Below are 20,996 nucleotides of genomic sequence, written 5' to 3'. Positions count from 1 at the left end.
CAGTGGTACCCAACCTTTTTGAGGCTGGGGACCGGCAGGGCTACTGCCTGCCCGCGCATGCGCAGCCGCAGCCGCGCATTGCACATGCATGGCCGGGGCGCACATGTGCCATGCGCGGGCAAAATCACGCATGCGTGGAAGTGCAGCGCATGTGCGATTTCGGCCATGCATGGCGCATGTGCGCATGCGCGGACGCGGCCCTGATTCCCTCTCCCCCGCCTCCCACAGTAAGAAGCTTCCCAGGCCGCAAGCTTGCGGCCTGGGAAGTTTTTTACTGTGGGGGGGCGGGGAGAGGGAGCCGCGGCCCGGTGCCAAGGCTTTCGCAGCCCGGCACCGGGCCGCAGCCCGCGGGTTGGGGACCACTGGACTAGATGACCCAGGAGGTCCCTTCTAACTCTATGATTCTAAGGTACTCTGTCTTACGCCAGCCAGAAGGGAAGGAAGGGTGTTGTTAAAAGGGGGAGGGGGGAGGGATAGGAAGTAAAATGGCAAGTTCTACGGCCCTAAAAAGATTTCTTTGTTCCCATTTTAGCCTCCGAACCCATGGATGTGGACAACGGCAGAGTCGGATACATCAAAACTGAATTAATCTCTGTGTCTGAAGTGTGAGTTTGCGGAGAAGACTTCTGCATGCAGCCTCAAACGCTGCTTTTTTTGTTTGTTTTGTTTTGCTGTTAGGATGTCCACCGTCCTGAATGGGGGGGTCGGGGGGGGTCCGTTCCCCTTCTTCCTCCTCATGCAGTGCTGCCACCTGCACCGGCCCACGTCAGCGGCCCCTCTGGGTGGGCTCCGTGTCTGCACTGAATCCGGACATGACTGTGGGGGCCGTGTGCCTTTCTGCCCCTCGGGGATGGCCGCCCACCACGGAATGGCATGGCCGCCTCACCCCCATCGCCTCCCTCCCACGACTGCACTGGAAAACATTTACGGTTGTCAAAAATAAACGGTTGATATTCTCCATCGGTATAATGTGCTTCTTCCGGAGTCACAGTCTGTAGGGGGAGCGGTTTATGCCCACTGAGGAGTTGTGTCTGGGGGGGGGGGGTTGTTGTTGTTAGTTGTGAAGCTGTGTCCGACCCATCGCGACCCCACGGACAATAATCCTCCAGGCTTCCCTGTTCTCTACCATTCCCCGGAGTCCATTTAAGCTCACACTGACTGCTTCAGTGACTCCATCCAGCCACCTCATTCTCTGTCGTCCCCTTCTTCTTTCGCCCTCCTGGGGGGGAGCGGGAGGGAAAGACGGGGAAACGGCCGTTGTGAAGGAAAGAGTGAGGGAGGCTAGAACAGTCTAGAGCAGTGGTCCCCAACCTTTTTATCGCCGGGGACCACTCAACGCCGGGGACCACTGACCGGGGACCACTCAACGCCTTTTACTGAGGCCCGGTGGGGGGGGGGTAGTTTACTCCTCTACTCTCGACCACTGCCCTAACGCTCTCTGATCTCTATGGTAATGTTTAAACATCCCTTCAAAATAAGATACAGACACGCCACAACAATGAAGTGTTTTGTAAAGGGCTGGGGGGGGATGAAGTAAAGGGCCAGGGAGGGGGAGAAGGTGTCCTCTGGGGCCCACCTCCAATTAGTCCACGGCCCACAGGTTGGGGATCGCTAGTCTAGAGGAGACCCAGTGGAGAATTAAGGAAGGGATAACCAGAAGAGGGTCGCATGATTATAACAATGCTTCCTTTAAACAATGCGGGGGGGGGGGGGTCTGTAGTGTAATTGGCTACTTATGGCAGGGCTGCGTTCTAGCGTGCCCAATTCAGCCACTTGTCTCATCCATCCCCCTGGTCACTATACTCTTGTTTCTCGTTTGTGCCCTCCCCATCGTTGCGTCTTTGCAGTGTCTTCTCCTCCAGCCCTGACAAGGATTGCCCAGGCTAGCACAGTCTCTCCAGTTCTTGGCAGCTAATCAGGGCCAGCCCTGGTTAGGACTTGGACGGGAGACCATTGAGGAAGTCCAGGGTCGCGAGGCACGGGCCGGCAGCAGCAAACCACCTCCCAATTGCTTTCGATGGCTCTCTCCACGATCGCAGACTCTTCCCAATGTATTTGTGTGGCATTCCCTTCCTTGCCCTTTTCAGTTTCGCTTCTCCCACAGTCTTCCCCTGCTTTTGCTAGGCCCGATCCACTTGAATTGTGTTTGCGCCTCCTTTGGCGGTTCTTCATTATTGCTGGCCTTCATTCCTTCATAGAAATGGGGTTTAGGGGAGCTTGGGGGGGTGGGGGGGTTGTGCCACGATGAGAGGGTGTCTCCTGCTTCGAGGCAAGCAAATCCAGTTTCCTCCCTGTTGCTTGCTAGCAAGCTTAACTTGCTTCTCAACGGCGTTTGTGGCTTCTGCCTCAGTCAAAGGTTACCCGTCTGCATCGGGGGTAGAAGAGTGCTACAAGCTGGGACGGCTGTGCTCAGTTGCGGCTGCAGCTTCATTAGACCTGTCCTGTCCTTCTAGTCTCTTCTCCCCTTTTGTCTTTCAGCCACGCATCTTCCAAACTGCACACGCCAGACGCCCTTCTGCCCATGTCCCCGGAGGAATTTGACGAGTTCTCTCGGGTGGTGAACCCTGCTGAGTTCATGGTGAGTCGATGACGTGCACCCCTCCCCGACCTGGCTCTCTAGGGATTGTTCTCCTATGGAATTGCTGCTGCTGCAATCCGGACCTTCCTCCAAAGAACGGAGGGCAGCCCACCGGAGGTTGAGTCTCCCCATCTTATTCCTCGTAAGAGAGCCTTGGGTCCGTGATCTGCATGAGATGAATGAATAAGCTTGGTGGCAGAGTGGGGAGGTAGACCCAAGGTCTCCTCTGCTCAGTTAATGATCAATAACAGCTGATAACAAGAGGTCCAGATCAGTTCGGTTACTTTGTTGTATCAGTGCAGGGTTCCCCAATGTCAGGCCAATGGGCACCATGGTGACTCTAGTACTTCCCCTGGGGCCCACGGCTCAGAAAATGTGTGAGATCATTGTAAGGCAGAACTTGAATGGCTGCCCTCATTCCAATTGGACGATGAGCACTGGTGAGCATCTGGACTTTCCTTAGTCAGTGTGTGGCTCCATTCCCCCCTTCCACATTTCCTTCTTCCTAATATGCATGAGGAAGGAGGGGTTCTGTTTGGCTCCACCTCCTGTGGCAGACATTCAGAGGTTGGTTCCACCTCCTGTGGCAACCATTTTAGAGGTTGGCTCCACCTCCTGTGGCAGAGATTCAGAGGTTGGTTCCACCTCCTGTGGCAGACATTTTGGAGGTTGGCTCCACCTCCTGTGGCAGACATTCGGAGGTTGGCTCCACCTCCTGTGGCAGCCATTTTGGAGGTTGGCTCCACCTCCTGCGGCAGACATTCGGAGGTTGGTTCCACCTCCTGTGGCAGCCATTTTGGAGGTTGGCTCCACCTCTTGCGGCAGACATTCGAAGGTTGGTTCCACCTCCTGTGGCAGCCATTTTGGAGGTTGGCTCCACCTCCTGTGGCAGCCATTTTGGAGGTTGGCTCCACCTCCTGTGGCAGCCATTTTGGAGGTTGGCTCCACCTCCTGTGCCAGAAGGTTGGGGGACCCTGTATTTCAATGTGATTTTATACCCACGCTTAACCAAGCAACCCCTGGTTTAGACATTAATACCAATGATGGCCAAAGACAGATTCCAGTGGTTGTAAAGGTGCTACAGGACTTAGTATTGATGGCCACAAAAATACTGGGGGGCGGGGGGGGTGGAACGGACGACAAGCAGCCAAATCATTTGTCATGCATGAAGAATATATTTTGTTTTGACAGAAGTAACCTGTGCTGGGTTTCCCCCCCTCTCTTCTAGATGTATTCAGACTGTGAACCGTAAGTGCCTCTTTGGGGGCCTCCGTAGAAGCATGAGTCACTTTCCTCTCTGCTCGCCTGCAGCTAGGTGAGATCCTTCCACGGCTACATGACCACCTCCACCGGGCTCTGCGAAGAGGACCCCACCGCCTAAATAGACCAGCCCCCCCCGCAGGCCTGTCAAACTCTACCTTTGCTTGTTGCAGCTTCAAAAACCAGGACTGTTTTCGCTTGCTTTCGAGCTTTAGTTGTTCCGTGAGTCTCCGGTGTTTCCTTCTCCGCTGCCCTCCCTGCCGTTCCCTTCCCTGTAAGTTTCTTTTCCAGTTCATAGGTCAGGTGATGCCCTCCCAAAAATAAAGGGAGCACTCCACACCTTTAAGTGTTAAGCTTGGATGGATGCTTGGAAAGGGCTGTGCTGCTTTCTTTGGGGAGAGGGAAGCGAAAGATAAACTCTCTCTGACCTTGCCAGGAGGCTTCACGTCACGCCAGGTGCGTTAGAGACTAGGCAAAGGGGTTCTCTGAGCAGAGCGGTCATTAGGGGTTCTGGGTGGGCAAAAGGGGTGGGTTTTTAAAAATCACTTCTACTGTCATTTTTTCCACGCTGGGGACATACAGTGACTTGCAGGGTCGCTTTCCCCTCCTCCTCCTCTCTCTCCTCGCAGCAACAACCCTGCGAGGTAGGTTAGGGAGCGTGTGTGAACGGCTCAAGATACATCAGTCAGCTTCCGGAACGGTGAGGGGATTCAAACCTGGCTAGTCTTGATGACAAACACCACCGTGAGGACTCTGGTCTGGCAGGGGAAACTCTTTTCTGCAGGGGAAGACCAAGTGGGCGTCGAGGTCAGCATTACAGAGGGTGCTCATGAGTGACAGCACCCAGAGCGGAAGGGGAGGGATCTGGGACTCTGTGGTCCCAAGGAAAAGGGAATGTTTGGGGGGGGGGGACACACGCAATGCTGCCTGTTTAAGCTGTAGAAAGTAGCAAGAGCCCTGTCGCTCCAAAAAGACTAACAGAATTCGTTGCAGGTGCAAGCTTTCAAGAGTCACGGCTCGCTTCTTCAGATGCAGCTAAAATGTGAGTCTATCTGTCCTTCTAGCTGTGCCTGGAGAACTGAGCAGTGGCTCACCAGAGCTCCTCCCCTGCCACAAATTTTGGCAGACTCTGAGGTGCTCCCGGACTCTGGCTCTTTCCCACAGCTACAGAAAGGATACTGTGACTATCCAGCTGGATCTCCGTAAGCTGCACAGGCTCCCTGACCACCACATCTGGTCAGGGATGCCTCTAGTGGTTGTGGGCCTTCCCTCACCTACCCGGCACAGGTTTCTAGAGACATCTGCCATGTGAAATTCTCCTTCCTTCCTCTGTGGGTGTCTCCAGTTTCCCCCTCTTGACTCCAACACACCCATATGCCTTAGGCCAGGGAGTCTTCTGTACATCTTCTAGAACAGTGGTCCCTAACCCCCAGTCCAGTGACGGGTACCAGTCCGTGGATCAGTCGGTACCGGACCGTGGCTCCTCGTCGTCCTCCTCCCCATCTGCTGCCTTGGGGGCTGCCCTGCCACTCTACCGCCAGCTCACCTTTGGTGCTCTCCAGCGGCCGCCATGGCTGGGGCTCCCCCTCGATGTGGCACTCCGCATTTGCAGTGCCCCCCAGCGGGCGGCGGGAAATCAGGGGCGCCGGCAGGAAAACAAGTGGAGCAGGGACTCAGGCGGAGGCGACGTCCCTCGGCAAAAGACTACCCCCCCCCCGGCCTCAGTAAAATTGTCAAGTGTTGACCAGTCCCCAGTGATAAAAAGGTTGAGGACCACTGTTCTAGAAGACCCAGGAAAAATATTGAGGAAATATTCTGCACCCCCCCCCAAAAAAAAACAGGTTTCTCCTCCCTTACCCTCCCACCCAAAACCGCTTAGGACTTCTAGTTGGGCTGGGCAGTGTCCCACCCATGCAAAGGAGATACATTTAATGGTTTAACTCCAGAAGTCCCCTAACGGTTGCCCCCCAGGCACCAATACCCAGAATCAGCACTCTCAGACAGTGTTCTCTATATACCAGGGGTAGTCAAACTGCAGCCCTCCAGATGTCCATGGACTACAATTGTAGTCCATGGACATCTGGAGGGCCGCAGTTTGACTACCCCTGTTCTATATCTTATGGCATGGACATCTGGAGGTTGACTCGACACAGGTTGACTACCCCTGCCTTACGGTTAAGAACCACTGATGGTCTGCCCCACGTTTATCCAGTCCCCTCTTGCATCACTCCAGTCTCGTGTCCCCATCACTTCCTGCAGCCGCGACTCTCCTGCCTTAATTACTCTTTGACATCAAGGTCGGCGTTATGGTGGACACTCATGTGTGGCAGCACCCGAATCAGAAAGGGAGGCAGATTGGGAACCACGTGGAACCACAGGAAGGAGGTGAAGGTGAGGGATAATCACTGGCCCAAGATCATTCACCTAGCTCCCATCACGGATGGGTGATTGGAACCTGCCTCCACAGACCCTGACATGAAACACCTGGGACAGTCACACACCTTTGTTGCGGGCTTAAGCAGGGGTAGTCAATCTGTGGTCCTCCAGATGTTCGTGGACTACAGTTCCCATGAGTTCATGGGAATTGTAGTCCACGGACATCTGGAGGACCACAGGTTGACTACCCCTGGGCTTAAGGATCCAGACCATCCTGTTGAAAGACGAAGGCAGCTGTGTAACTTGTGCCGTCACACACTGCCTTTGATGTACGTGTCTACACCCTTTGTGATGGACACCAAGAAGCAATGATACGCAACCTTGTATTTATAGGAAGGGCCTGGCTGCTCTCTTGGGTCAGCTCCGCAGTTGTAACAGAAGCCCTGTAGGTGGGGATGGTTAATAAAATGTGTAGCAAAAGCTTCCGTGTCCACACGCCAGGGGGTGCCCAAGCTAGACTTTTGAGAAAGTAGGTGGGGCCAGGAAGGGCTTTTGCCCAGCAGGGCTTTTGATTGGCCCCTGGAGACTGGATTGGCTGTGCAGGTGGTTTTGAAAATGTTACTCTGGCAGCAGCTGCCACCGCAGCCCCAAGGCCTTCCCTGCAGGATAGGGATGTGAGTGTCCTGCCTAGTGCAGGGGGTTGGACTAGATGACCCATGGGGTCCCTTCCAACTCTATGATTCTAGGACAGATGTTAAGCTGAAGCTGCAGTTAGGCCAACCACCATGTGTCGGATTTCCAAAGGGGTCCACGGACGGAAAAGCCCCTCCCGGCCCCAGGTTCTGTTTCACGGTGACAAAGAAAAGCAAGGACACAGCTTCTGAACTTTTGTGTTTTTTTTGGTACTCCTGTTTATTCTGTCGTAAAATGCAACACCCTCTCATTTGTAATCCTGAAAACAGCCCCCCCTTTTCAGAATTAGTACAGCTCAAGTCTTCAGTCTACTCAGTCGTGGGAAACTCGCCAGAAGTAAATACATTCATCACGGTTTAATTCTCTACAGCAGGGGTAGTCAAACTGCGGCCCTTCAGATGTCCATGGACTACAATTCCCAGGAGCCCCTGCCAGCATTCGCTGGCAGGGGCTCCTGGGAATTGTAGTCCATGGACATCTGGAGGGCCGCAGTTTGACCAAGCCTGCTCTACAGTAAAACATTCCTGTCAAAAGGTTAAGCCCAATCCATCACACTGAGGGACACTAAAACAGCTGTTGACAGAGCAATTCTGCAGCTAAAAACAGGACGCCGGCCTGGCATGACAGGTTTACCCACAGAAAGACAGAAGGGGCGACTCTCGGTCCATCGTAATAATTGCGTCGGAAGCATCGAGCTGGCGTCCTCTCCTCTCGTCATGATAAATACGGACGCTGTCAATAGGGCGGGTTTCTTTGGAGCAAGACGATGTCAGCTTTTGGTAACCCGAAACAAAGCTTAACCAAATAACCGTGAGCAGCTGCAACTGAGGAATGGTGCGGGAATACATGTGCATTTTAAAAAGAACTCCCCGCTGAGGAATGCTAAAGCTTTACAAAACAGAACGTAACAGCAAAGGCAGAACTAAAATGAACTTTGCAGGACAGGGCGATGTGGAAGAAGCTCCAGCGGGGGTGGGGGAAGGCATATTTGGGGGTGGGGGGAAATGGCTTTATTTGCATATATGCACTTGTGTGTCTGTATTCATATACACACACACACATTTATATATATATATATATACTCACACACACGCAGTGATCTACTTTGTAGATTACCAGCTGAGGAGGAAAGGTAGAGGTAACGGGAAACGGGACCTTGAAATGTTAGCGGACAAAGGTGCAGGACGAAATCCTAGCTGCTGTTTGCTGGCTTCACCTCCTCCCTCCCTGGGCCTGCAGGCTTTCTCGATCCGGGCCATTCTGACGAGGTCTCGTGACCTGCAAATGTTCTGTCCCCAATCTGGTTAAAGCAAGGAGGGCCGAAAGGGAGATGGGGGGGGGGGGGGTGAAAAAGCAATTAAGGGCCAGGCTGAATTTTCGCCGGCAAAACCGGACGCGCCTGGGGTCAGTCGGATCTGTTCAATCAACAAGGTACTTCCGTGTACAGGCGACTCGAGGGCTTCACCCTCAGCACAAGCCAGAGCTGGTCTCCTCTGCCTCGTTCTTATCGTTCATTGGCCTGCTCCCCGCAATGAGGGCTATTGCAGCAAGCGATATTTCCAATGCCAGGTTTCAGTCCAGCTTCCACAAGGGCTAAATACCGACAGTGATGGCGTCACGGACCAAAAACACCCCTGCAGCAAGCCTGCGTGCAGAGAAGGTCTGACACAGAGGCAAGATGGCCACTTGGCCGGATCGTCCGCTCTTTCCAACAGAATACGGCTCGTCCCCTTTCACCGCAGCACCCTTGACACCCACTGCTGCCGAGTCACACCTGGCGCTTTAACCGTATTGTAGCTTGATACAAATTATTTAAAATATATATATATCGGGCGGGGGGGGCGGGATTACACTGGTTTTCCACTATACGGTGCAGATTGGCTGAGATTTGACAATAGGGTTTGATATGACTTAAGCCAGGGGTAGTCAAACTGCGGCCCTCCAGATGTCCATGGACTACAATTCTCAGGAGCCCCTGCCAGCATTCGCTGGCAGGGGCTCCTGGGAATTGTAGTCCATGGACATCTGGAGGGCCGCAGTTTGACTACCCCTGACTTAAGCAAAAAACAGACTTGTAAAGCTGAAGGAAAAGTACACAAAGAGGGAAAGGGGAAAAGTGCACAAATGCACGCTGCTAGAGGGAAAACAAAACCTCTCCATGTGTAACGTGAGTTGATCAAGTTGTATTCCTCTAGGATTTTTTGGTCAAGCGAACCTTTAAACAGACTCCCTGATGCAGTGCTTTTCAAAGAAAAGGTAAACGTAGGACACAAACTGCTAGCCTGTAGTTTGGGGGGGGGGGAAGGAAATGACATGATGCCGCCACATATCGAGAACACAGGGTGGGGAAAGCGAAGATGCGCTCGATAAGCATGTACGAAACCCACGTCAGCATCGACTATCAAAATCTACCAAGACCACGCGGCCGTCCACACGCTCCCACAAGCACGCTCTTCAAACTGGGCTTCATTTTTTTAAGCAAGCGAAGCGGGGGGGGGGGTGTTCTTGACCCACGGAGTAAAGCTTCACTCAGCAACGGCCAAGAATAAATTAAGTAGGGCACAGAAAAAGCAACAGTTAGTACTTCTCTATCCATTTCTATGTGGCAGGAGGAAATCTTGCTCACATTATGAAGGGAGGATCTTGGGGAAGGGGGTGGTGTGGGGAAGGGTCCCCCCCCTAAAAAAAAAACAGAGAACAAGATTTGTCCCTGTGTGCGTAAATGAAAACTCCAGTAACACTGTAACAAAGAGAGACTTCTGTAAAATATACATCACTAGCCAATAGAAACACACACGCTCTCCATAATCGATTCTCCACAATTAAATAAGATGCATGACTTGATTCTTGGATCTAGTCGAAGAGGGTTATTATAGTAAGCCGTCTAGGTTTTTCTGTACAGTTTGATTTTCCTTGCTGCTGCTGCCGGAGTCGTCGGGCGGGGTGTACTGCACCTGATACTCCTGAAGGATTTTAAACACATCATGGTGCCCGAAGTGTAAAGCTTCATCCATGGGAGTGTTGTTCCACCTGCAAGGAGAGAGGTGGTGGAGGGAAGATACGGTCTTTACACAGGAAATGCTCTCAGGCAACTGTGATTGATTTGTATGGCACCCATTTATCTAAGACAGTGACAGAAGCATCGGGCTCCAGTAGAAGGGCTAGATTAGAGCCCAGCAGCACCATAGGGAGCAATATGATTTTGAGAGCTCCTATCCTGAGAACAGTAGAAGAAGCCCTGCTGGATCAGATCAGGGGTCCATCAGGGCCACATAGTGGCCAACCAGGGCAAATAAACATGGCAGAGGCAGAGGCCTTCCAAGAACATCAGAAGAGCCCTGCTGGATCAGACTAGAGGTCCATCTAGTCCAGCATCCTGTCTCTCACAGTGGCCAACCAGTTCCTCTGGAGGGCCAACAACAGGGCAGAGAGGCCAAGGCATTCTAAAGAACATCAGAAGAACCCTGCTGGATCAGACTAGAGGTCCATCTAGTCCAGCATCCTGCCTCACACAAAGGCCAACCAGCCCCACTGGAGGGCAACAACAGGGCAAAAAGGCCAAGGCGTTCTACAGAACATCGGAAGAGCCCTGCTGGATGAGACCAGTGGTCCATCTACTCCACCATCCTGCCTCACACAGGGGCCAACCATTAGAGCTTTCCCTTTTGTAAAACATCCTGTCATTAGAAATAGTAAACTTTGTACAGACTAAGATATCTGCAAGGTGCCTTGGCAGCTTGCCTGTGGGAGGGGGGAAAGTCCCTGGGAGCTGGCCCAGACAGAGAGGATCCCTCCCCACCAAAAAACAAAACAAAACAAAACAAAAAAAATCAGGTGCTTCAAGATGGACCAAGACTAAGGATATAAGTGTTGATTGGATAAATATTTTATCTGAGCCTTCAGGGAAGGCAGTATATAAATATAATAAATAACTTTGTATAGCATGGTTGATTAGATAATGACTTAATTTGGGTGTGTTATTCGGATTGTATAAAAACCTATACCCAGTGTGTCTTGGTGTGAATGCTGGATTTTAGATACAACACAGGGCCACCCCTTTTAATGCTGAAAGAATGTGCCATTATGGATCATTTGGATCTTTCCCCACAATGAGTTAAAACAAACCTGAGCTTCTTAATAATGGATGCAACAGGTAAGAGGCCTGCAACCCAACTGGCCATCCTGACCACATTCAAGCCACCCTGGCTTGCAGTGATTCCTGCAGCAGCTCTAAGTAAGCCTATTCAAGAATAGATGTGCAGTTCAATATGGCCAAAACAACTTCCTGGCAGATCTCATGTTTGCAGAGGATAGTGCCGCATTTGCCGATGCAGATGCATAAGCTACTAACACCCTCTGTGACACTGCCTACATCGCCCAATCTTACGGCTTAAAAATAAATGTGGACAAGACCAAAGTCATAACCACAGATGGGTCACCGACAAATGTATACCTCAATAGAGCCCAAATTGAGCAAGTCAAAAGAATTTAGGCTTTATTGGTGCAAGAAAAGTGTCAGGACCCCCCAGGGGGCCATGTAGCCCCTGCTGAGAGTGGTTCTCCTAGACACACAAGCGGCAAAGAAGAAGAGTTGGTTCTTATATGCCACTTTTCTCTACCCGAAGGAGGCTCAAAGCAGATTACAGTTGGCTTTCCTTCCTCTCCCCACAAGAGACACCCTGTGGGGTGGGTGAGGCTGAGAGAGCCCTGATGTCACTGCTTTGTCTGAACAGATTTATTGGTGCCGTAGCGAGCCCAAGGTCACCCAGCCGGCTGCTTGTGGGGGAGTGCAGAATTGAACCCGACACGCCTAACCACTACACCAAACTGTTACCAAAGTAACACCCCAGGTTGCTGACGCATGCACATGTCATCCCCCCCCCCCCCCGAACATTAGCAGTTATATTCCTGTTTTGGAAAAGCAAACTCAGACGCACATTTTGGTAACGTGACTGTCTTTTCAATCGTTTTCCATAAGCCCATTAGCAGAGGCATTCTAGTCTGTCAGCAGTAATCTATTGAACAGCGACCAGACAAGGTCACAGCGTGTGAAATCGGCAGAGATTAATTATGAGGTTCAGGCAGATTAAGGGAAACATTGCAGGGGGGGGAGACCACACCTGCGTATATTCGCAGTCATATCTGACGGCACGCTTTCTGGGCAAGAAGGGAAAAAGGTTTGCAGGAGACCCACTCTGCACTATTTGCTGTAAATACCTGACTCATTTCACAAGCCTGTTTAACACTAGTGGAATATTTTGCGTGCGTTAAAAGCAGTAAACCTGGGGGAGAAACACAAACTATGTTACGGATTACGGGACCGTGAAGACCACGGGTGGGCGCAGTTCACAGAAGTCTTTATGCTGCAACATTCCACCTACCAGGTTCCCAGGGTGTCACTAAGCCCCTGATCCTACGTTGGGTGCCCACAAGGTCACTGAAATCCATGAATTTAGCCTTGCCAAAGTCAGTACTGGATCCAGCTGCCTTAGTTACCTCTGTTCACGTACGAAGGCCGATAAGATCTTAACGTACCAGAAAATGTAAGCGACCCAAGTTTTATAGCATATTCTTGACTTTGCATTTTTCTCAAGTAACATAATAAGACGTTCTGTTCTGTAAATGTTGGGAACAAGCCTAGAATTTCTGGATTGCTCCTCCCTCCCCCCTGGGTGGTTCTTGACCAAACCCCTTTAATCTGAAGCAGAATTCTCATCCGGCTCCCTTCTGACATTCCAGCTTTTCAACATGAGAACTCCTGGGAGGCCCAGGGCTTCTGAAGGGGAGGCAGCCCCGAGATCACGGGCAGTTCCTCATAACCCTGGGCTTTTGGGCACAGGCGCTCACCTGTCTTTGGGGAAAGGATTCACTTTGCAGGCTTCCAGCAGGAATTTAACGACCTCTACGTGACCTACAATACAAAAGGCACGCTTTAATGCACTGGTATTAGGCATGCGAAACACAACCGCGAGTTCAGTCATTATTCACAGGCACAACCTTCTGCAGCAGCCACGTGTAACGCCGTCCGGGAGTCGTAGTCTCTCTGCTCCATGTCCATGCCTGACAGTGCAAATCTAAAGAGGGAAGACGGGAAAACAGAGGAGGTCAACCCTGTCGTCGAGCAGTCACTTCTGATTCAAGATGCCCAAGCAAATACAAGCCGTGCATAAGAACGTGAGAAGAGCCCTGCTGGGTGAGACCAGAGGTCCATCAAGTCCAGCCTCCTGCCTCACACAGTGGCCAACCAGTTTCTCTGGAGGACTAATAAAAGGGCAGAGAGGTCCAGGCCTTCCTAAGAACATCAGAAGAGCCCTGCTGGATCAGACCAGAGGTCCATCAAGTCCAGCCTCCTGCCTCACACAGGGGCCAACCAGTTCCTCTGGAGGACTAATAAAAGGGCAGAGAGGTCCAGGCCTTCCTAAGAACATCAAAAGAGCCCTGCTGGATCAGACCAGAGGTCCATCAAGTCCAGCCTCCTGCCTTACACAGGGGCCAACCAGTTCCTCTGGAGGACTAATAAAAGGGCAGAGAGGTCCAGCCTTCCTAAGAACATCAGAAGAGCCCTGCTGGATCAGACCAGTGGCCCATTTAGTCCAGCCTCCTTTCTCATGCAGTGGCCAGCCAGTACTCTGGAAAGCCAACAACAGGGCAGAAAGTCCGGGGCCTTCCCCTGATGTTGCTACCTGGCACTCGGTAGTATCTCCAAATGTGGAGGCCCCCTCATCCACCATGACTAGTAGATATTGTCGTATCCTCCACAAATCTATCTGTCTAATCTCCTTTCAAAGCTGCTTATTCCTGTGGCGGTCACTACCAAAGGCCTATGGCAGCCTTTCTCAACCAATGCACTAAATAAATATCAGCTTTACCTCCGCAGTGCTGATACGTCCCCCGTGTAGGCCGCAAACAACAGGTTGATGACGGATTTAACCTGCAAATTGAAAAAGAAAGAAGTTTCAAAAAGGGGTTGGCTTTTTCCCTTTTGTCTCTTGGAAAGTTTGAAAAGCAGCTCAAATATGGCAAGAAGTGCTCAAGACTCCCGGTGTCCTTACCCACCACGATGGCTACCACAGACTGCTCAAACGGGGCAGCGGCCAGGCAAGTCTTTCTTTATTCTCTTTTTGCATGTAAACCCTGCCCTTCCCTGGAGGACAGCTTCAAAGAGGGCTGTTTGTTTTGTTTCGGAGGGGGGTCATTTCTGTTTTGCCCCTTGAAACACCATGCTGGGGTCACAATAGAGAGTTGACAGAACTACCATTGTGGTCCTGGCTTCCTTCAGCCCCACAGCCCAAACAAGTACCATCTAGTTCTCTGACTCTCTTATCTACCTCAGGGGTAGTTGACCTGTGGTCCTCCAGATGTTCATGGACTACAATTCCGATGAGCCCCCGCCCGCATTTGCTGACAGGGGCTCATGGGAATTGTAGTCCATGAACATCTGGAGGAACACAGGTTGACTAACCCTGCTCTACCTAACATGGTTGATTCTAAGGCATTTTCTAGGGTTTCTACCCTGTCACTTTGTTATTGCTCTAGTCCTGCATTAGAAGGATACTCTCTCAGCAGGTCAATCTAGATGGTCTCAGGAGGTCCCTGAACACTGGCAGCTGGTTACCAGAAAGCTTTCTGGGGAAATTTTGCAGAAAAGAAAAGATACTGTTCTACCCTCCCATCCATAATGAAGTGCGATTTTCTTCCTTGGCTGAAAAGAAACAAACCATGCGAAGATATACTTGCAAATACCTAAAGTATTGGATGCCACCAAGAAGAAAAAGAGTTGGTTTTTATTCCCCATTTTTCACTCAAAGCAGCTTACAATTGCCTTTCCCTCCTCTCCCCACAACAGACCCCTTGGGAGTTAGGTGGTGCTGAGAGAGCCCTGAGAGAACTGGGACTAGCCCAAGGTCACCCAGCTGGCTTTATGTGTCTCAAAGTGGCTGACAATCACCTTCCTTTCTTCTCCCCACATCAGGCACCTGGTGGGGCTGAGAGAGCTCCGAGAGAACTGTACTAGCCCAGGGCCACCCAGCTGGCTGCGTGTGGAAGAGGAGGGGGGAATCAAACCTGTTGATTAGCATCCACTGCTCTTAACCACTGCACCATGCTGGCTCCCCAAACTACCCAGAATGTCAAGTGTGCCCTGTGAAAACCTCTAATTCGCATTGGGTCCCTAGTCCTTCTGGAGTGATCCGGATCACAGAATGACGTGAAGAATTTTTGATCTTGGGTTGATTCCTCTAGCAAGCAAATTCCTCCCACAACCCCATCTCAAAGCACATCCTCCCTCATTAAAAAGAGGGGACAACCTTCTCTCTACACCACCAGCCTCTCTACAGCACAAAAATGCCCTGGAACAGAATCACTTTGCTCCAAATCCGATTAACTGCCTGAAAATTTCATGCCGGAGGTCACAGCAGTTGGGTCTAAGGAAGCTAACATGTTCTTCTTTCCTTCCATTCTTCCCATCAGAAGTGGTTGCTCGAGGACAGGGTTGACCTCCTCCCTTTGGATTTCTCACAGGATCTCTCCGGCAGGAAAAAGGAAGCAGAAGACGCCCCCGTCCATGTTGATGTTTCAGTGGCTGAGAAATCCTTGCTTACGACATCGAGGCCGACGGAAAGATTAACATCCACCAATGATTCTCTGCTCAACAATGCGTGTGCCGCTCATTGTGAACAGTTATGCACCAGGGATACTATTCGCTACGCTTTAGAGCTCGGTTAATTCTATTCGTCTGGCTTTCAGACCTGAACTTCAGGACCCCGTCTCTCTACAACAGGCCCTCAAGAGCCTCCTGTAGCAATCAGAACATACTGGGCACATGGGGGCAAAATACGGCTTTAAGTCTGAGAATTCGCAGTATTGGGCAGACTTCATTGGAACATAAAAAGAATTCTGTTGGTATAGGGTTGGTATAGAATTCTGTTCCTCTCTCCACCGCAGACACCCTGTGAGGGAGGTGAAGCTGAGAGAGCCCTGATATTATTGCTCGGTCAGAACAGCTTTATCAGTGCTGTGGGGAGCCCAAGGTCACCCAACTGGCTGCATGTGGGGGAGTGAGGAATCAAACCCGTCTCGCCAGATTAGAAGTCCGCACGCCTAACCACTACACCAAACAGGCTTTCAGTGGTCCACCTAGTCCAGGATCCTGTTCCATCCCCCCGTAGCCAAGTTGCAGCCCTAGAGAGCCCACAAACCGAACACAGAGGCCAAGGTCTTCTCAGAGATGTCCTCGGATGGAGCCCAGCAGAGGGTTTCATTCTATGAGAGTGTTAGATTCTCTCTCCCCCGTGCCTACTCTTGACCCGTCTCTCTGCCCCCTGGGAAGGCATCTTGGATCTTCCCTGTGCCATAATGACTCGGCCGCACCAAGAACGCAGGCCGCTTCCCCGGCTGCCGTGTGATCTGATTTGCCCCTCGCTAGAGCTGCATGGGGGGCAGGCGTCCAAAAGCGGAGACAGCTGTCGTCCTTGATGGGCCTTTGACCCTGTTGTTCCAAGGATGTGCCCTCGCTAATCCGGCTCGATCCAGGATTAACTCAGATATTCTGAACTGCGCGAGGTGAGTAGGGTTGTAGTGAAGCTAGTCTGTTGCTCCATCAGGGAGGTAATTAAGGTCCCCGTGAAGGCTGTCAGCTGTGAAGACCAAGCCTTCAATAACATCGCAATGACGTTAAAACATCTCACCGGAATGGGCCTTCAAAACAACCTCGCTACGGCCTGTAACTTGGTCATCTGACAGATGGAGAGAGACTCTCTCAAAGCTCTTGTTTGGAATGGGCAGGTAGCCCGTGGGATCTTCAGTTTCATCCCAAAACATTATATTTTCTGGGCCACATTCTGTGGCACATAGCAGAGAAGAAGAATTGTTTTTTATACCCCACTTTTCATCTCCTGGAGTCCCCGAGCAGCTTACAAATATCTATCCCTTCTTCTCCCCACCATAGACACCCTGTGAAGTCGGTGGGGCTGAGAGAGCTCTGAGAGAACTCCTCTGTAAGAACAGCCCTAAGAGAACTGTGGCTGGCCCAAGGTCACCCAGCTGGATGTATGCGGGGGATCAAATCTGGTTCTCCAGATTAAAGTCTGCTGCTCTTGACCGCTACACCAAGGGTAGTCAACTTGCGGTCCTCCAGATGTTCATGGACTACAATTCCCATGAGCCCCTGCCAGCATTTGCTGGGAATTGGGACTCATGGGAATTGTAGTCTATGAACATCTGGAGGACCACAGGTTGACTACCCCTGCACTACACCACGCTGGCTTGTATAGCGAAGACCACACTCTGTGGTGGGAAGGCTGCCAAGTCACAATCCTGGAGGGCTCTCAAGCCAAAAGACAAACAGAAGTGGTTTGCCATTGCCTGCCTCTGCATAGCAACCCTGCATTTTCTTGTTGGTTTGCCATCTAAAGTACCAGGGCTGACCCTGATGGGCTTAAGGGCAGCCCTGCTGGATCTCCTCTGGACAGCCAACAAAAGAGCAGAGAGGCCAAGGCCTTCCTGAGAACATCAGAAGAGCCCTGCTGGATCAGACCAGAGGTCCATCTAGTCCAGCATCCTGTCTCACTCAGTGGCCAACCAGTTCCTCTGAACAGCCAAAAACAGGGAGTACAGGCTGAGTCCTTCATAAGAATATAAGAAGACCCTTTCTGGATCAGACCAGTGGCCCATCTAGTCCAGCATCCTGACTCGCACAGTGGCCAACCAGCTCCTCTGGACAGCCAACAAAAGAGCAGAGAGGCTGAGGGCTTCCTGAGAACATCAGAAGAGCCCTGCTGGATGAGACCAATAGTCTGCCAGGTCTGGCATCTTGTCTCACACAACGACCAATCAGTTCCTCGTGATGGTCAACAGCAGACCGAGGCCTTCCCCCTAATGTTGCCTCCTGGGGCACTTTATGAAATCCCCAGACAATTATGAGCATTTTGCCAATGTGATATTACGACCACTACTGTGACAGTATATTGGAAGAGCAACCACTGACAAAGATAAAACAGAAAGCGGGTCACTTAACCTAGGATCCCGTTTTGGTTGACTCTTTATGTTTGATCATATGTTTGACCATTTAGACTTTTATGTTATAACCTTTTCACCTATAAACATAGAGAAGACTACTATATCATTGTGCCTCGTGATTTCCTTTTTTCTTCTGAGTCCTTTAAACCATCTGCGACAAGGAGAAGCCCCTTAGATTCTCCAGCCAGTCTTCCACAGGAAGCGAAATGCTAACCTTCCATGTTATATTGACGGAGAAAGCCTTTTAAACCCATGACACTAAGCTAGAGCTAGAGCTTAGTGTCCCATTTTACAGAATTGTAATCTAAGGCAACATAGGGAAAGGACTGCACGGGATGGTTGCAGTATAGAACCCCAAGGGCCTATCTGTCTGACTGTCTGTCTGTCTGTCTGTCTATCCATCCATCCATCCATCCATCCATCCATCCATCCATCCCTCTCTCTCTCTCTCTCCATCCATCCCTCCCTCCCTCCCTCCCTCTCTCTTCTCTCTCTCTCTAATTTATCTAATCTATCTACCCAGCCAGCCAGCTAGTCACCCACCCACCCCCTTATTGTGTGATGCGTACATTATGCAGCCAGGATATCTGGCAGCCAGGCGAGAGGGGTTTGGAGGTGGTTGGCCATTGCCTGCCCCTGCGTCAAGACCCTGGTATTCCTTGGAGGTTGCCTTTCCAAGCGCTAGCCAGGGCTAGCCCGGCTTAGCTTCTGAGATCTGATGGGCTCAGTCTCCCCTGGCCTATCCGGGTCAGGTCGGCCAAAGCCTTAAGGATATTGATAAGCATGGGTGAAGAAAGCAAGGTGTCAAATAGTTTAAAAGATGCTGGCAGGAAGAAGCAGGCAAATCGCTCATTCACCCTCGCGAGAACCGAGCAAGTCAGCCTAAGTGATAAGAAGGCATGAAGACAGCCAAGTGGGAATATACTATCAACAGAATCAGTGTTATGGTGGTTTTCTACAGATTTTTCTGGTAAGGCTGAACAGGGGAACACATGATGCTGACTTAGTCAGAATCACACCCCCTTGGTTCAATCAAGATCAATTTATCTAGTCAGTCTGATGACGGCTCCCAATTCTCTACCAGAAGTCCTTCCCATCACCTCCTACCTGAACCTTAACTGGAGGTGTAGGGGATTGAACCTGGGACTTTCTGCATGCCAAGCAGAGGCTCTGCCACTGAGCCACAGCCACCTCCCAGCACTGGTCCATGAAGGTCAGTTTTGTCTACTCAGACTGGTAGCAGCTCTCCAGGGTCTCAGGCAGAGATTTTCTGGATCACCTACTGCCTGGTCCCTCCAACTGGAGATGCGGGGGCCTTCTGAATGCCAAGCAGTTGGTCTGCCACTAAGGTGGTATTCTGTCTGAGTGAACTGTAAGCTTCACAAACTGACATAATTGAGTTTGCTTCATTTTAAAGTTTATAGACCACATTTTCCTCAAAATGGGCCACACTGGGGTTTATAGTCTAATAAAAATTCAATCACCGATTCAATTCCTGTTCCTTTTCTCCTCATGAAACAACCTTGCGTTGAAATATTGATCCTGCCAGATGTTCCACAAAGATCATAAAAACAATCTTCGTAAAGAAGAAAGGTTTGCCACCGGTAACCGTACAAACACGGGGGAAAGAGTAAACTGGCCGTTCTGGGTCGAAAAGGAAGACCACATCTCACTCTAGACTCGGCAGTGATAAAGAGGGTTTTGGGTATGCTGAGCAGTTTTAAGGACCTCGCCTCTCCGCAACCCAGTCAGCCTCGAAAATATGGCCTCCTCTGAAATGATTTATGACCCAAGAGTCGATGAAACACAGGGATCTTTCTCCATTGTAGTAATCCAAAAATTCTTATGGTTTTCTAGTTTTGTCGACACTTCAAGAACTGTCAAATGCAGAATAAAATCAGAGTCCAATATTTAAGACCAACAAAGATTTATTCAAGCCGTGAGCTTTCGAGTGCAAGCACTCTTCCTCAGATTAAGAACTCCAGGGAAGCTCCTTTGTGTTCTTCCTGGCTGCTGGGGGGAGTTCTTAGTTTGAAGAAGAGTGCTTGCACTCGAAAGCTCACGCCTTGAATAAATCTTTGTTGATCTTAAAGGTGCTACTGGACTCTGATTTTATTTTGCTATTTCAGACCAACACAGCTACCCATTTGAATCTGTCAAACGCAGATTGACAGAAGTCCCAATCCTTTCGAACCTGTGGAAATCTTTGCAATTCTGACACAGGGTGGTGGGCACAGCCACAATGGCCACTGCGGGAGACGGGCCACAAAACGGCCCCCGTGGAAGATGGAGCCACATGCACATACATAGGAAGCCCAAGTGCAGGAGACAAGAGAAGAAAATTTTTAAACACACACCGGGAAAGAAGAGTCACAGAGATAATAAAACTGACACATGTTAATCTGCAAATGTTAGTTGAATCTGCAAAGCCAATCAGATCTCCAGTGGATGGCCCCTGGAGCTAAGCAGGGTCGGCCCGGGTTAGTACTTCAGTGTGAGACGACCAAGGAGCTCTGTGGTTGCTATGCGGAGGAAGGCTATGCCAAACTACCAATGGCGAATCAGGATCCCCACGTGGCGAGATCCCACCTGCTTTCTCAGAACGTTTGGTGGGCAACAGGAAGGTGGTGGTGGGTGCCGCGGTTCTCCCAGAATTTCTGTTCTAAGCTAGCCTCTCGAGAGAGCCCATTGTCAGAAATGTTGTCTCCGATCTCCTGCTTCCCCTGGCATTAGCTTTGCAAAGCGACTAGTGTGGCTTTTCTTTACAGTGGTTGGTTATGGCATTCACTTTTCAAGCTGCCTCCACAGACTTGTGCTTTGAAAGCACAGTGGCAGAAATAAGTTGCAATGATGTTTTTATAGCGTTTTTTTTTTGCATAATCAGGGCAATAATGGGGTGCAGGGGACCATTTGCTCTCTGTTGACCTGAAATTAGTGTTCAGACCACAAAATCTTGAGTCCAGCAGGAACGTAAAGGCCTAATTATTCCCCCCCACAGTATCAGCTTTCCGGAGTCAAAGCTCATTTCATCAGATACAAGCGAGAATGAAAACCCCTCTGCCTTATCCAGATC

At 50.8% G+C, this 20,996-nt stretch overlaps 2 protein-coding genes across 7 annotated transcripts in view; one reads left to right on the top strand and one right to left on the bottom strand.

Annotated features, from left to right (window-relative positions):
* STAT1 (signal transducer and activator of transcription 1) overlaps nt 1-4,184 on the top strand; it is a 44,381-nt gene extending 40,197 nt beyond the window's left edge. For 2 of the 3 annotated variants that reach the window (XM_077319500.1, XM_077319499.1), the window contains exons 22-24: nt 533-605; nt 2,479-2,578; nt 3,807-4,184. In XM_077319500.1, the coding sequence (XP_077175615.1) occupies nt 533-605; nt 2,479-2,578; nt 3,807-3,830 (197 nt within the window). In that variant the 3' untranslated portion in view covers nt 3,831-4,184. Of the gene's footprint in view, nt 1-532; nt 959-2,478; nt 2,579-3,806 lie in introns of those variants that run through there. The other variant, XR_013228004.1, reaches the window with a different exon arrangement.
* Nucleotides 4,185-7,092: 2,908 nt separating this feature from the next.
* GLS (glutaminase) overlaps nt 7,093-20,996 on the bottom strand; it is an 87,026-nt gene continuing 73,122 nt past the window's right edge. For all 4 annotated transcript variants that reach the window (XM_077319503.1, XM_077319505.1, XM_077319504.1 and 1 more), the window contains exons 15-18: nt 13,777-13,838; nt 12,905-12,981; nt 12,755-12,818; nt 7,093-9,937 (exon numbers count right to left, since the gene is read on the bottom strand). In XM_077319503.1, the coding sequence (XP_077175618.1) occupies nt 9,778-9,937; nt 12,755-12,818; nt 12,905-12,981; nt 13,777-13,838 (363 nt within the window). In that variant the 3' untranslated portion in view covers nt 7,093-9,777. The remainder of the gene's footprint in view (nt 9,938-12,754; nt 12,819-12,904; nt 12,982-13,776; nt 13,839-20,996) is intronic.

The sequence above is a fragment of the Paroedura picta genome, chromosome 2 (genome assembly GCF_049243985.1).
Source record: "Paroedura picta isolate Pp20150507F chromosome 2, Ppicta_v3.0, whole genome shotgun sequence".
Lineage (NCBI taxonomy): Eukaryota > Metazoa > Chordata > Lepidosauria > Squamata > Gekkonidae > Paroedura > Paroedura picta.
The sequence above is the reverse complement of the archived record's forward strand: the minus strand, read 5'-3'. Positions and strand labels throughout refer to the sequence as shown.